Here is a 13429-nt window from a genome sequence, read left to right on the forward strand (position 1 = left end):
GGAATCTAATATTTGCCTGTCGTCTTCTGTAAGGGCGGGCGTAGGAATGTCCGCTAAGAAGGAGTTCAGCTTGTGTTGTGCATCCAGCGCTGGGTCTTTTGTTATATTGTATAGGTTTGTGTAGTAGGAAATAAACTGGTTTGTGATCTCCTCAATTTTAGATGTGTGTTTATCTGATGCTACTTTAAGAGATTTAATAAAAGTAGAGTATTTCTGCTTTTTAAGTGACCTGGCTAGCATTCGACCTGCCTTGTTGCTGTCCGCAAAGAATCTAGATTTAGTTGTGAGGGCTCTCATATGCGCTCTTTGTGTTAGAAATTTGTTTAGGTTTTCTCTTGCTTCATTTAAGTCAGCGAGCTTAGCGGTGGACTTTGGATCAGCTTTATGCAAAGTTTCTTGCACGGTCAATGCAGAGGTTAACTCAGAGAATTGAGTCGTATATAATTTTTTCTGCTTGGCGTTGTGTTTTATTAGGATGCCACGTATGTAGCATTTATATGCCTCCCAGTTGTTCGCGGACGACGTGTCCTCTGGTTTGTTCAGGGAGAAGAACTCCTCTGATGACGCTCTGAGCTCATCTACTACCTCCTGGCTAGTAAGCAAGGAGTCATTAAGTCTCCAATTTAATGTGTTGCGAGTCCTACCTGTCCATTGGAATGTTGTAGTAACCATACTATGGTCGGACCAAGTTGTGTGGGTTATTTTGGAGTGTATCATGTTCGAAAGGAGAGCTTGACTGCTCAGGATGTAATCTAATCGAGAGTATGAGTGTTGCAGGTGGGAAAAAAAGGTATAGTCCCTCTTAGTTGGGTGTGCTATTCTCCAGGTATCAAAGAGGTTTATGGATTGTAGGGCCATACAGTTATTCCTTAGGGTGTTTTTACGTAAGTATGATCTTCCTGTTGAGGTGTCTAATGCAGGTTGCATGGGGAAGTTGAAGTCTCCTCCAAGTATAATCGGGCCTTTAGCATTGTCTATAAGAATGTTAATTACTGATTTATAAAAGTGAATGGTAGGTTTGTTTGGGGCGTATATGTTGGCAAAAGTTACCGGGGTTCCGTAGCAAAGTCCAACTAGGACAAGTATCCTGCCTTCCTTATCTACGTTCCTCTGCAAGAGTTCAAAGGGAGTATTGCGTCTAAATGAGATGCACACTCCATTTTTTCTATTTGGACCTGAGTTACAATAGTGCTGGTCAAAGTATCTCTTGGATAAGGTGGGTTCTTTGTGTCTAGTGAAATGGGTTTCCTGGGTCATTACTACGTCTATTTTCCTCTTGTAGAAGTCATGGAAGGCTATGGAGCGTTTCTCAGCCGAGAGGAACCCCTTAACATTTTGAGTTGCAATTTGGAGTGTGCCCGCTCTGTTGTTAAGCTTTTGGGCCATAGTGTGGTAAAAACGATGTACTATGATACTGAAAAAGAGCTAATCTAGTCTAGTCAGTGTACTGGCTTGAGTTAGAACAATGAAGGTGCAGTGTATAGGAGTGTGGGTATTGGTAAAAGGGTGTAAGGGGGGAGACAGCTGTGGGAGAGTTAGGGATTGAAATAAAAATAAAAATGAGGGGAATCTAGGGGGTGGAAATGCTGGGGTAGAACCTGCAGTTCAGAGTCCGCAATCTGAGCTCCAAAGTGCAGGGACTAACAATTAAGGTCTGCGGTTGTAAGTTCTAAGTTGGGGGCTTTTTTACAGACCGGGTGTCTAGGTGCTTTTGTTAAAGTTCGGTAATGCGGCTATTGTTTAATGGGAAGTATTTAGCTTAACGTGGAGCTAGCTAGTGCAGTACTTTAATCATGGCCGCTTTTTGGGTACTATAGGGGAATGGGACGTCATAGTGACGTACTTTGCTCCGTATGGCAAAGATAACAATTTTAAGATGTTTGGTTATATATAATTAATTAAGGAACAAGATTTGGTATATTTCTTCGTTACCAGGAGCTTATGTGTTGTATGGAGCTGTCCCGTTTTATACATAGAAGATTATAATAACAGATATAACAGTTAGGTGATTATAGCAAACAATGGCAACAATAATACAACAGAGTTAGATAACAACGTCTCCTTAGTGAAAACTTTTGTTTTTTTTTTTCCCTTTTTTAAAAAAAAAAAAAAAAAAAAAAACTAGAGTTCTATAAGTAGAAACACATGTATTAATTCAACATAAGAAAACCTACATTCATTTCAAATCACATTATTAAATAATACGTTTATACAATGTGAGGGGTCTAGATGTTAAGGCAGATTAGTTGGGTCTAAGACCAGTTTGAGATCTAAGTAACTATGGTGGAAATCTATATGAGCTAGGCTAAGAGGTCGCCCTTCTAACAGCTGTATATATACTCAGCCTAGGAACACTATATATACATAAAAGTCTCTTATTGGGCAGTTCAGCCTTTTATGTTATATGAGCAGCATGACTAGGGGCACAAATGGGTAATCAAAAGTACTTATCCAATTGAGTCTGTGTCCATTGTGTCAACCTCCGTCTGTAGTAGTTGTCTTCTTTTGTTCTGTTTATTTAGCAGGTCAGGGTTTGGACGCCTTTGTGATTTAGGGCTACCCTGGATTTTCTGGTTCTCTTTTTGTGATTGGGAGTCTGCAGTAGGGGGCTGTGGAATGTTCATCATGTTGCAGAATCTGTTTATTTCTGATATAGAGGTACACTCTATCTTCTTGCCATTTTTCATTGATATTACTGACGTGGGGAAACCCCATCTGTAGGGGATACGTAGTGATCTTAAATGGGATGTTAGAAACTGAAAGTCTCTTCGTTTTTGTAATGTTCTCACCGATAGGTCTTGGTAAACCTGGATTTTGTGGCCCTGGAAACTTATAGCTTGTCGTTTTCTGGTTATGTTGTAGAGCTCTTCCTTTTGTCTGTAGTTCTGAAAATGTACTACAATGTCTCTAGGTGGGGAGTCATCTGGGGGTTTCGGACGGAGAGCACGATGTGCTCGATCAAGTGGAATAATGGAATCTTCTGAGGTCTCCTCTCCCAGTATTTCTGCAAACAGGGCCTGTAGATAATCCTGGAGTTCGTTGTTTAGAACTGACTCTGGGACCCCCCTAAAGCGCAAATTACCTCTTCTTGAACGATTTTCCAAATCGTCAATTTTGTCTTCTAATTCATTTATGTGTTGGGATTGATGTGTTTGATTTGCTGCAATTTTTGCTATTTTTTGCGCCATCACATATTCGTGCTCCTCTAATGAGTCGACTCTGTGGCCAAGGTCATTCATTTCCTTTTTCAAGTCAGCGCATTCGTCTCTGATGCACGACTTTACTTGCTCGATCAGGGCCACTATAGCCTTGTAAGTAATAGGGGGGTCATTCTCTAGTTCTTGCTCTGTGGGTGGTAAATAAAAGAGAGAAGCACTCAACCTGGGAACGAACAATAGCATAATAGCTTGTTCTATGGCTAGTTACCACCCTAGAAGCAGCCTCTTTTTGCTCAATATGTGCCTTTCACAGAGAAGAACTTTCCTGTAGCATATCAGTCTGATCCTGACTTCACAGTACAGTCCAGCACCGAAATACCAGGCAATCCTTCTCTGAACGAGAGAAACAGCAAAACCCCAGACGTACGTTTCGGCCTATTGTGGGCCTCGTCAGTGAGGTGCAGCCATATCCCTCTAGGCACACTGAGCAACGGGTCCACGTCTGGATTCCCACATCACACTTAGGGAGACTTCCATAAGTGTCATAATTTGCATAAATAAAAGAGAGAAGCACTCAACCTGGGAACGAACAATAGCATAATAGCTTGTTCTATGGCTAGTTACCACCCTAGAAGCAGCCTCTTTTTGCTCAATATGTGCCTTTCACAGAGAAGAACTTTCCTGTAGCATATCAGTCTGATCCTGACTTCACAGTACAGTCCAGCACCGAAATACCAGGCAATCCTTCTCTGAACGAGAGAAACAGCAAAACCCCAGACGTACGTTTCGGCCTATTGTGGGCCTCGTCAGTGAGGTGCAGCCATATCCCTCTAGGCACACTGAGCAACGGGTCCACGTCTGGATTCCCGCATCACACTTAGGGAGACTTCCATAAGTGTCATAATTTGCATAAATAAAAGAGAGAAGCACTCAACCTGGGAACGAACAATAGCATAATAGCTTGTTCTATGGCTAGTTACCACCCTAGAAGCAGCCTCTTTTTGCTCAATATGTGCCTTTCACAGAGAAGAACTTTCCTGTAGCATATCAGTCTGATCCTGACTTCACAGTACAGTCCAGCACCGAAATACCAGGCAATCCTTCTCTGAACGAGAGAAACAGCAAAACCCCAGACTTACGTTTCGGCCTATTGTGGGCCTCGTCAGTGAGGTGCAGCCATATCCCTCTAGGCACACTGAGCAACGGGTCCACGTCTGGATTCCCGCATCACACTTAGGGAGACTTCCATAAGTGTCATAATTTGCATAAATAAAAGAGAGAAGCACTCAACCTGGGAACGAACAATAGCATAATAGCTTGTTCTATGGCTAGTTACCACCCTAGAAGCAGCCTCTTTTTGCTCAATATGTGCCTTTCACAGAGAAGAACTTTCCTGTAGCATATCAGTCTGATCCTGACTTCACAGTACAGTCCAGCACCGAAATACCAGGCAATCCTTCTCTGAACGAGAGAAACAGCAAAACCCCAGACGTACGTTTCGGCCTATTGTGGGCCTCGTCAGTGAGTCTGTGGGTGGTAAGCAGATAGGGGCAACCAAGGTGTCAATGTGGTCGCTATTGGTGGGAGCTTGTGGTGCGTTCACTGTTGTTTTTTGTACTGTCTGATCCATTTGTTTAAAGAACTCATGTACCGCTCCCTGAGTGACCTGCGGAGGTTTAAGAGCCTTATCCTGCCTGGTGTTTTTCCTCTGTGACATATTGTCTTGCTGTTGTTTTGGAAAAGTCCTCACTAAGCGGCCAGAGACCTCTGTACCCCCCGGGGAATTTACCCTCACAGGGTGATCACGGAGAAGGAGAGTTGGGTATGACCCGTCACCACGACGTGTGACAGGAAAAGGAGTAGGGGTACAGGGTATAGATAGATACGTGACCAACTCTAATAAGGCCTAGAAGACTGCAAGAATCTGTTTTAGAACCGTTCTGTAAGTTAGGTAGAGATTTTGTGAGAAGAGGTGTTTCTTGCTTATTGCGTGGCTTAAAGCTAGCAGATTCCAGACACTGTAGTGTTTCACAAGATGTTTCGTTCGGTGTCGGTATCAAGTATATCTCCTTATGAAGCTTTAGTAGTGTGTTAACATTGTCCCAGTATATCTATTGCGCCATTTCACTTCAATCAGTCACTTTCAGTTAGCCCAGAAAACGTTTCTGCTATGCGGGTCTAACAACTCCTCTAGCTTGATAAAATGTCTCTACCAGTAAGGCAATGTAGTGTTCTTTGTTTCACAGTGGGCCCATGTGTTCAAGTAAACAGAGTGGCATTACTTATCTCCATATACTTTATATACGTTGCATACTTTACATACATTACCGCCACCGGTAGTCTCCGTATATCAGCGGTGTGTCGTAGCTGTCTCCTTGGGAGACTGTGAGTCTGCTGCCTGTTGCCGATAGTGACCCCGTCTAGGGAACTAGAAGCTTGTGAGTTCAGCTCGGAATCATCCGCAGACATGCACAGTAGTTCAGCTTACGTCCCACGCGGCAAGTGTCATGCTCTCCGTGTTAGGCCGCAGTTCCTTCTGGTTGTGCCGGGATTCAGTGTTTTACTCGGCTGTTTGAAGGGTCACGTTGTAATGTCGGCTGGGGGTTCCGACTAGATTCTCCGCTGTGTTCTCACCAAATAAAGCATTTTGTGCCGCTTTTAGTGTCAAAGGCACCCAGTCTGTACACGGAGCCTCAGTACAGTGCGGCCATCTTAGTCGGCCGTTCGCTCCGCCCCTTCAGGGGTGTACTCACTTTTGTTGCCAACGGTTTAGACATTAATGGCTGTGTGTTGAGTTATTTTGAGGGGACAGCAAATTTACTCTGTTATACAGGCTGTACACTCACTGCTTTACATTTTAGCAAAGTGTAATTTCTTCAGTGTTATCACATGAAAAGATATAATAAAATATTTACAAAAATGGGAGGGGTGTACTCACTTTTGTGAGATACTGTATATATATATATATACACACACACACACATACATATATATATATATATATATGTGTATATGACTGTAAATACATCATATATATATATATATATACACAATGAACTACACAATGAGTTATTTTTTTCTATCTATCTATCTATCTATCTATCTATCTATCTATATATATATATATATATATATATATATATATATAAAAGGAGAAGAAAGAGAACAAGCAATCCAGGGCAAATTTAAAACAGTTCCTTTATTCTCAAACTTTAAAAGGTTCCAGGAGGGTCCGTAGTCATGTTAGTAAGGCAGCACAGGCAAACTGAAGGCTAACATGTTTCGGCTAGAAAGCCGTAATCATAGCTAATTCAGTATACCTGTGGTGCCTATTTAAAAGCAAACCTAGAGGATAATTGGTTAACAGATTCAACCAATGCCTATGTAGCCTTACAGACAATTCTAGGATTAACCCTTAATAGTAGTTCCATCTCAATATCAATGTGACATATTAAACATAAAGGACCGATACAGATAATGGTATTCAATTTAACAGAGTTAACATTAAAGAAATACACATAAATATAAAAGTGCACCAGGATAAAACCACAATTGTATATATCAAACAGGTTTAAAGTGGTATCTGTATGAACAAAATAGTTATATCGCTAATATGTTATTTAAGTTTAAATGTTATATTAACTTGTAGTTTAAATTAACTAGTAGTTTAAACTAATGCATGCCGCTAACAGAAGGCATCACTATATACTGATCAAATTTAGAAAAATACCAAAAAAGATAGGCACAATTCATGAGATTCAATTATAAATCTAAAGTAAAAGATTTAGGCACGAATTTGAGTGTAATGTATGCAAATAAGCAAAGTTAGATAGGGTAAGCAAAAGGTCATGTATTCTAAGACCTAGAATGGTAGAAGTGAATACTGGAGTACTTGACCCACAGTGATCATGAAGGACATCTACCAGTATCATAATAATAATAATAATAATACATCCCCTTCAATCGGAATCTCATGTATATAATGATATAAAAATATATATACATAGTACATGGAATATTTTAATACATATATTTTAACATCAAAACGAATTGTTTTCCATAAGGAAAATCAGCCTCATTTAGCTTAAAAAATCCATGTAACCTAATCACTGTTAACAGCGTACACAAATAGCAGATCAACGAACAAAGCTACAGGCCACAAACTTATTATACCTGGTACTAGCTAATTACCAAATAGAGGATGTTCATGTTAATGTCCTGGCATTTGGTACCCAACTCAGAGTAATAGATAAAAAATACAACTATTCCAAGCAAAAGGACAGCTTGTATAGATTATTTCCAATAGTTGATTAAATCGTACTCTGTGTTGAATCCCTTGGGTACCCTAGTTTGTAACTTAAAGACCCAAAACTTTTCACGTTTGCCAAGAATTTCATCCCTGTCACCTCCCCTAAGGGGGGACTTGATCCATTCAATGGCTTGCCAACTAAAGGTATCATTTCTTTTATGGTGTACATGCCTGAAATGTTTCACAAGGAGAGTCGTGGCCTCACCCAATTTAATGGTGGATAGGTGGTTGCGTATTCTAGTATTGACCTCAGTTGTCGTGAGGCCTACATATTGTAGATGGGATTCGACACATGTAATGAGATAAATAACATAGGAGGATGTACAGTTGAGGCAGGACAGAATCTTAAATTCTTCTCCTGTGACTTGTGCCCGGAAAGTGTCTGAAAAGATACAAAATTCACACGGTCTACATCTGGACCTGCCACACCTGTACATCCCCCTATGTGTAAGCCAAGCACTCGGACGATCTCTGGTCACTGGCGGAATTTCAGAGGGGCAACACAGTTGCCTATTGTCTTGCTGCGTCTGTAGGAGCAGCGCAACCCTCCCTCAACACTACTCAGTAGTTTGTTATCAGCAGCCAACATACAAAAATGTTTGTTAACTATCTTACAGATGTCGTTATATTCATCACTATAATCCGTGACACACGTAACCTTAGATGGCACTTGTGTAGACAATGACTTAACTTTCCTAGGTTCTCCTAAGAGATGCTTCCTGTCAATAATATCCACTTGGGATTGAGCTCTGTTAATGACATGTTTGGGGTACCCTCTGTGATGTAGTCGGTCCCTCATTACCCTGCATAAGCAGTCTCATCAGAGCAATTTCTCTTCACCCTAATCAGTTGCCCCTTGGCAACTGCAAAGGGAACATGCCTCGGGTGACAACTTCTCGCATGTAAGAGTGTTTTTAGTTATGGGTTTCCTATACAGATCAATGGAAATATATCCATTATCATTTCCAGTCAGTTTGATGTCAAGATAGTTGACAGACCTCACCTGACTTTCGAACATGAACCTGAGACCCACATTATTGATATTGAGCTGCTGTACAAACCCTTCAACCTCACTCAAAGAACCCTGCCAAATAAAGAGCAGGTCATCAATGTAGCGCCGATATAGCGCCACATTGGCCTTGAAGGCATTTTCATCCCCATAGATGTGGGACCGCTCCCACCAACCCATAAAAAGGTTGGCATAGGAGGGGGCAAATTTTGCCCCCATAGTGGTCCCACACCTCTGGAGATAAAACCTGCCCTCGAACCGAAAATAGTTATGGGTCAACAGGAATCTCGTGGCTCTAAGTACAAAGTTGATAAATGTACTCGTGTAATCTGAGTATTCTTTGAGAAAAAATGCAATAGCACTCAATCCTTCCTCATGAGGTATAGAGGAATATAGAGCCACTGTTAACCAAGAATAACTATCAATGTTCCATAGGGTACTTTCTAGGTCAATTATAATGTCCTTAGTATCCCTTACATAACTATGTAGAGATACTACAAAAGGGTGCAGTATAGCGTCCACCCACTCCGAGAGATGTTCAGAGTGACCCTATACCGCTCACTATGGGCCGTCCCTGAACATTCTCAAGGGATTTGTGGACTTTAGGAAGATGGTGGAAGATGGGCACCACAGGGCTGCCGACTAAGAGATAGTCATAAGTGGCCCTATCATAGTGCCCATCCTCCAAACCATCATCCAAGAGAGATCTCAGTTCCCTTAAATACAGCCTAGTAGGATCATTGTCAAGATGCGTGTATTGGGTAGTATCTTCAAGTTGACGATAGGCCTCTCCAACGTATGCCACTCTGTCCATAATAACCACTGAACCCCCCTTGTCAGATGAACGTATCACAATCTCTTTCATAGCCTGGAGTTCCTTAAGTGCCTTTCTCTCACTTATGGACAAATTTTGTTTGCCTGGTTTCCCACCATGTTCAGAAAGTTTAGTCAAGTCATTCTCTACCCGCTTATAAAAAGTTTCAAGAATGTTGCCTCGACTTTGTATAGGATAAAACTCAGAGGGATTTTTTAAGCCACTGTAGCTGTTCATACTCTTAGATTGTCCCTCTAAATCATCCTGTCTATCCAAAGTTTCCAGTGTATTAATATCACACACCTCCTGAAAACTAAGTTTAGGTATGGGATGAGGGGATTCACAAGGGTTTGTTGGTTCCTTATTAGTCAAATGGTCTGTCTGTGTGTGTAAGGAGGCAGGAGGAAGTGGAGCCCGGGGCTCAGACACACTACGGAGCGGTAAGGAACGTACAGCCATAGGATGTTGGAGCACCGGTTGCTCGCACTTATTTTGCTTTTCCTACCGTGTGTGTCTTATGTGACTTCCTGCATTTTTGATAGCATTGTTACTGCTGAATGCCTCTGTAAACTCTTTTGTGCTGGGAGTGATTGCCATCTATAACGCATCTGCAGGGTATGACCTTGCAATATACATCTCTAAAGTTTGCCACCGTTTACATCAATAATCACCGCTTTCTGTGGACATTACTGAGTAGCACATTCTGCTCAAGTTTTATCTACAAGTTTGACAAGTAAGAACATTCATGTACATTGTACCATACCTATTGGCACAGTGAATTCCCTTTTTTGTGACTGTTTATATATATATATATATATATATATATATATATATATATATATATATACACACATATATAAATATACATACATATACATATTTAGACATGTGTACGTATGTATCTCTATGTTAAATCCCTTTGCCTGCCTTTTTATATCTAACACCTGAGACCTTATAACTTTTTAAAATATTTTTTATCAGATTGTGTTACTATGAGTGTAACTGTACTGTTAAATGCATTTTTTCTGTGTTTTTTGCAACTTTTTTGTCTCGCGTAACAGGTAACCAGAGCTCTGAGGTCAGGGTAATAATTCACACGTTTGCCTTTATTTTCAACCTTGTAATACGCGCACTCCTTCCAACGTGCGCCAACAGCCGCAATAAACTCAATATCTCTTATGCAAAACAGTAAGCGTGCCACTCGTAATCTGGCCCTGAAACTAGGAGAAGTCAGTGATATACATAAAGTGGCATACATACCTTAAAGGGACATAACCCTCAAAAATGTTCTTTCATGATTCAGACAGAGCATACAACTTTAAATAGCTTTCCAATTTACTGTTAGTATCACATTTGCTTCATTCTTATCCTTATCCTTTGTTGAAAGAGCAGCTAGGCACTACTAGGAGCTAGCTGCACACAAGTGGTGAGCCAATGACAAGAGACATATGTGCAGGCTCCAATCAGCAGCTAGCTACTCCTAACTCTACCTGGGTATGTTCTTCAACAAAGGATACCAAGAGAATGATGCAAATGAGATAATCAAAGTAAAATTAAAAGTTGTTTAAAATTGCATCCTCTGTCTGAATCATGAAATATTAAATGTCGGTGTTGCTGTTCATTTCATTTGTTCTCTGCAGATTATTGCACTTCCTAAATTCCCAAACTTCATGCTGGCTTTTCTTGCCAACTTTTACTGTATTATTCTTATTCTATAGAGGTTTTCATTTTAAAAACAAACAAAAAGTGACTTACATTTATAGTTGTGTTAAACAGAATGTGTCTGTATGCTTGTGCTTTGCATAGCATAGCATTAATCAGGATAATGACAGGATCATATTCAATGTATTTGTCCACAGGCTTCTGACAGGATTTCTAAAATAAAAGAAATAAAATCTCCATTAAATTGAAAAAAAAACACACAATATTAACAGATTACTGGAAGCATATTGTGGCAGATTATTGTAAATAAGCCCTTAGATATAAAGTTGTAACTTTAATATTCAAAAATAGCCACTATCAAAAGGATCATGGGAAACTCTTTTTTTCTACCTTTCTATCTGTATTTGTGCTGAAACAACTTTGATTCTGGTTTTCAAGCTAACTCCACTCCACTGTTCAAATAATAAACAAGCTGGTTTTCATGTGCTTGTAACTAATTTTTGTTTAATTTTAGTTATGTGGTAATTTTTTTTTCTATAATAATAATAATAACTATTTCTGTCCTAAATTTGACTTTTATCTATAATGAAAGGGCACCGAAAAGGTACTCCCAAACACAAACCCATATTTGCGCAGGAGCGTACCTAGAAGCCATTGGATCATAGAAAAAAATGGTGTGTGTATTAAATGTATACATGTTTTTTTTAGTATAATATTAACCGTATATATAGAAAATCATATACAGGTAGAAAACCCTTTATCCAAACAACTTGGAACAGGAAAAGGTTTGGATTTCAGAATAGTTTGGATATTGGAATATTTGCAACTGTAAAATGGGGCAGCTTAGAGAGGGGATGAAACCAAGGTCATGTCATTTAGGCAATATTTACATATCATAATACAGCTTATATATGCAACCTCAAGGTAGTTTTATGTTGTGTTTAATACTTTTGTATTCATAGTACCCTCAGAAAGATAGTACAGTACTGTAATCAGAAAGGTAACATTTGTTGTTTTAAATAAATATAGACTATTTATTTGCATTTTAGGACACACAAAAAACAAACCAAAAAGACACAGGCGGAGAAGATTGTGACAAAATAGTACATTTTTATCATTTTATTTATTTTAATAAGTTTGGATTTTAGAATTCCGGATTTGGGAATTTGTACCTGTATTTCTTTAAAAAAAAAATATATTAAGATTTGTATAGATTGAACTCGGTGGACTTTTGTCTTTTTTCAACCTCATTTACTATGTTACTATGTTCTATTTTTGTGTTTTAGATATCATTTTTCCTAGTTGTTATGTCATTATTGCTTTTCTTCCATCTGACCACTTGATGGCAGTGTTACTTTTCTATTACTCAGATTCTACATAGCAACAGTTGTTGAAGAACTGTATACTAAAGGCTAGATTATGAGTGGAGTGCTATTTTGCGCTCCCACTTTTTTTGCTAGATGGAGGCACACACACACACATACCTACATCATCTATCTATCTATCTATCTATCTATCTATCTATCTATCTATATATATATATATATATATATATATATATATATATATATATACATATTCTGATATGTGAAGAACATTGGAATGTACAGTAAATACACAGTTAAACACTTACTTAAATATAAATATTGCATAAATATGACTTTTCATGTTTTCAGCTACTTGACTGCAAAAGGCTCTAATGCACTTATATATATATGTCTATACATATGTATTTATATGTGGATATATGTCTGTAAATACATATATACACATAGAAATAAATAAATAAATAAATACATCTAAACACACATATAAACACACACACACACACACACATATATATATATAGATTTAGTTAGGTGCACTCTCACTCCATTCCAAACAACTTGAGGGTGCTTGAGTGGATATTATTTAAAATAAATACAATGAACCCAACACTCACTCTTCATCTATGTATTTATTTGTGACATTTCGGGGGAACAACAGATGAAGCGTAAGTACTGGGTCCATTGTATTTATATTATGTATGTATGTATCTTTGCAGGCTTTTTTCCCCTAACACTTGAGACCCCATATCTTTGAGTTCTTATAACTTTCTAAATCAAGTTTAAAAAAAAATGTTTTTATCAGACAGTGTTAATATGAGTGTAACTGTACTTTTATATGTATCTTTGATGTGTTTTGTGCAACTTTTTTGTCTTGCGTAACAGTTAACCAGAGGTATGAAGTCGAGCTAACCTGACACGAATAAAATGAAATTGCGTTTAATCGAATATGTTTACTTTCAACTCGTAATACGCATACTATTTCAGTTGTGTGCAAAAAGCAGAGAAATACCCTATATTGCCATAAATAGTCCATGGGAAAGCTTAGCAGCGGACCTACTCAACAGAGGCCCTAGTGCAACATTTTTTTTAGGGCCCCCCCAAATGTAACTCGGTAGTAAGCAATAGTAATAAAATACATGCTACTCTGTA

At 39.0% G+C, this 13429-nt stretch overlaps 1 protein-coding gene across 1 annotated transcript in view; it reads right to left on the bottom strand.

Moving 5' to 3' along the window:
- ARV1 (ARV1 homolog, fatty acid homeostasis modulator) overlaps positions 1-13429 on the bottom strand; it is a 115570-nt gene that overhangs the window by 50271 nt on the left and 51870 nt on the right. The window contains exon 3 of the mRNA XM_053711896.1: positions 11046-11165. Within this exon, the coding sequence (XP_053567871.1) occupies positions 11046-11165 (120 nt within the window). The remainder of the gene's footprint in view (positions 1-11045; positions 11166-13429) is intronic.

Source organism: Bombina bombina, chromosome 4 (assembly GCF_027579735.1).
Source record: "Bombina bombina isolate aBomBom1 chromosome 4, aBomBom1.pri, whole genome shotgun sequence".
NCBI classification, from domain to species: domain Eukaryota; kingdom Metazoa; phylum Chordata; class Amphibia; order Anura; family Bombinatoridae; genus Bombina; species Bombina bombina.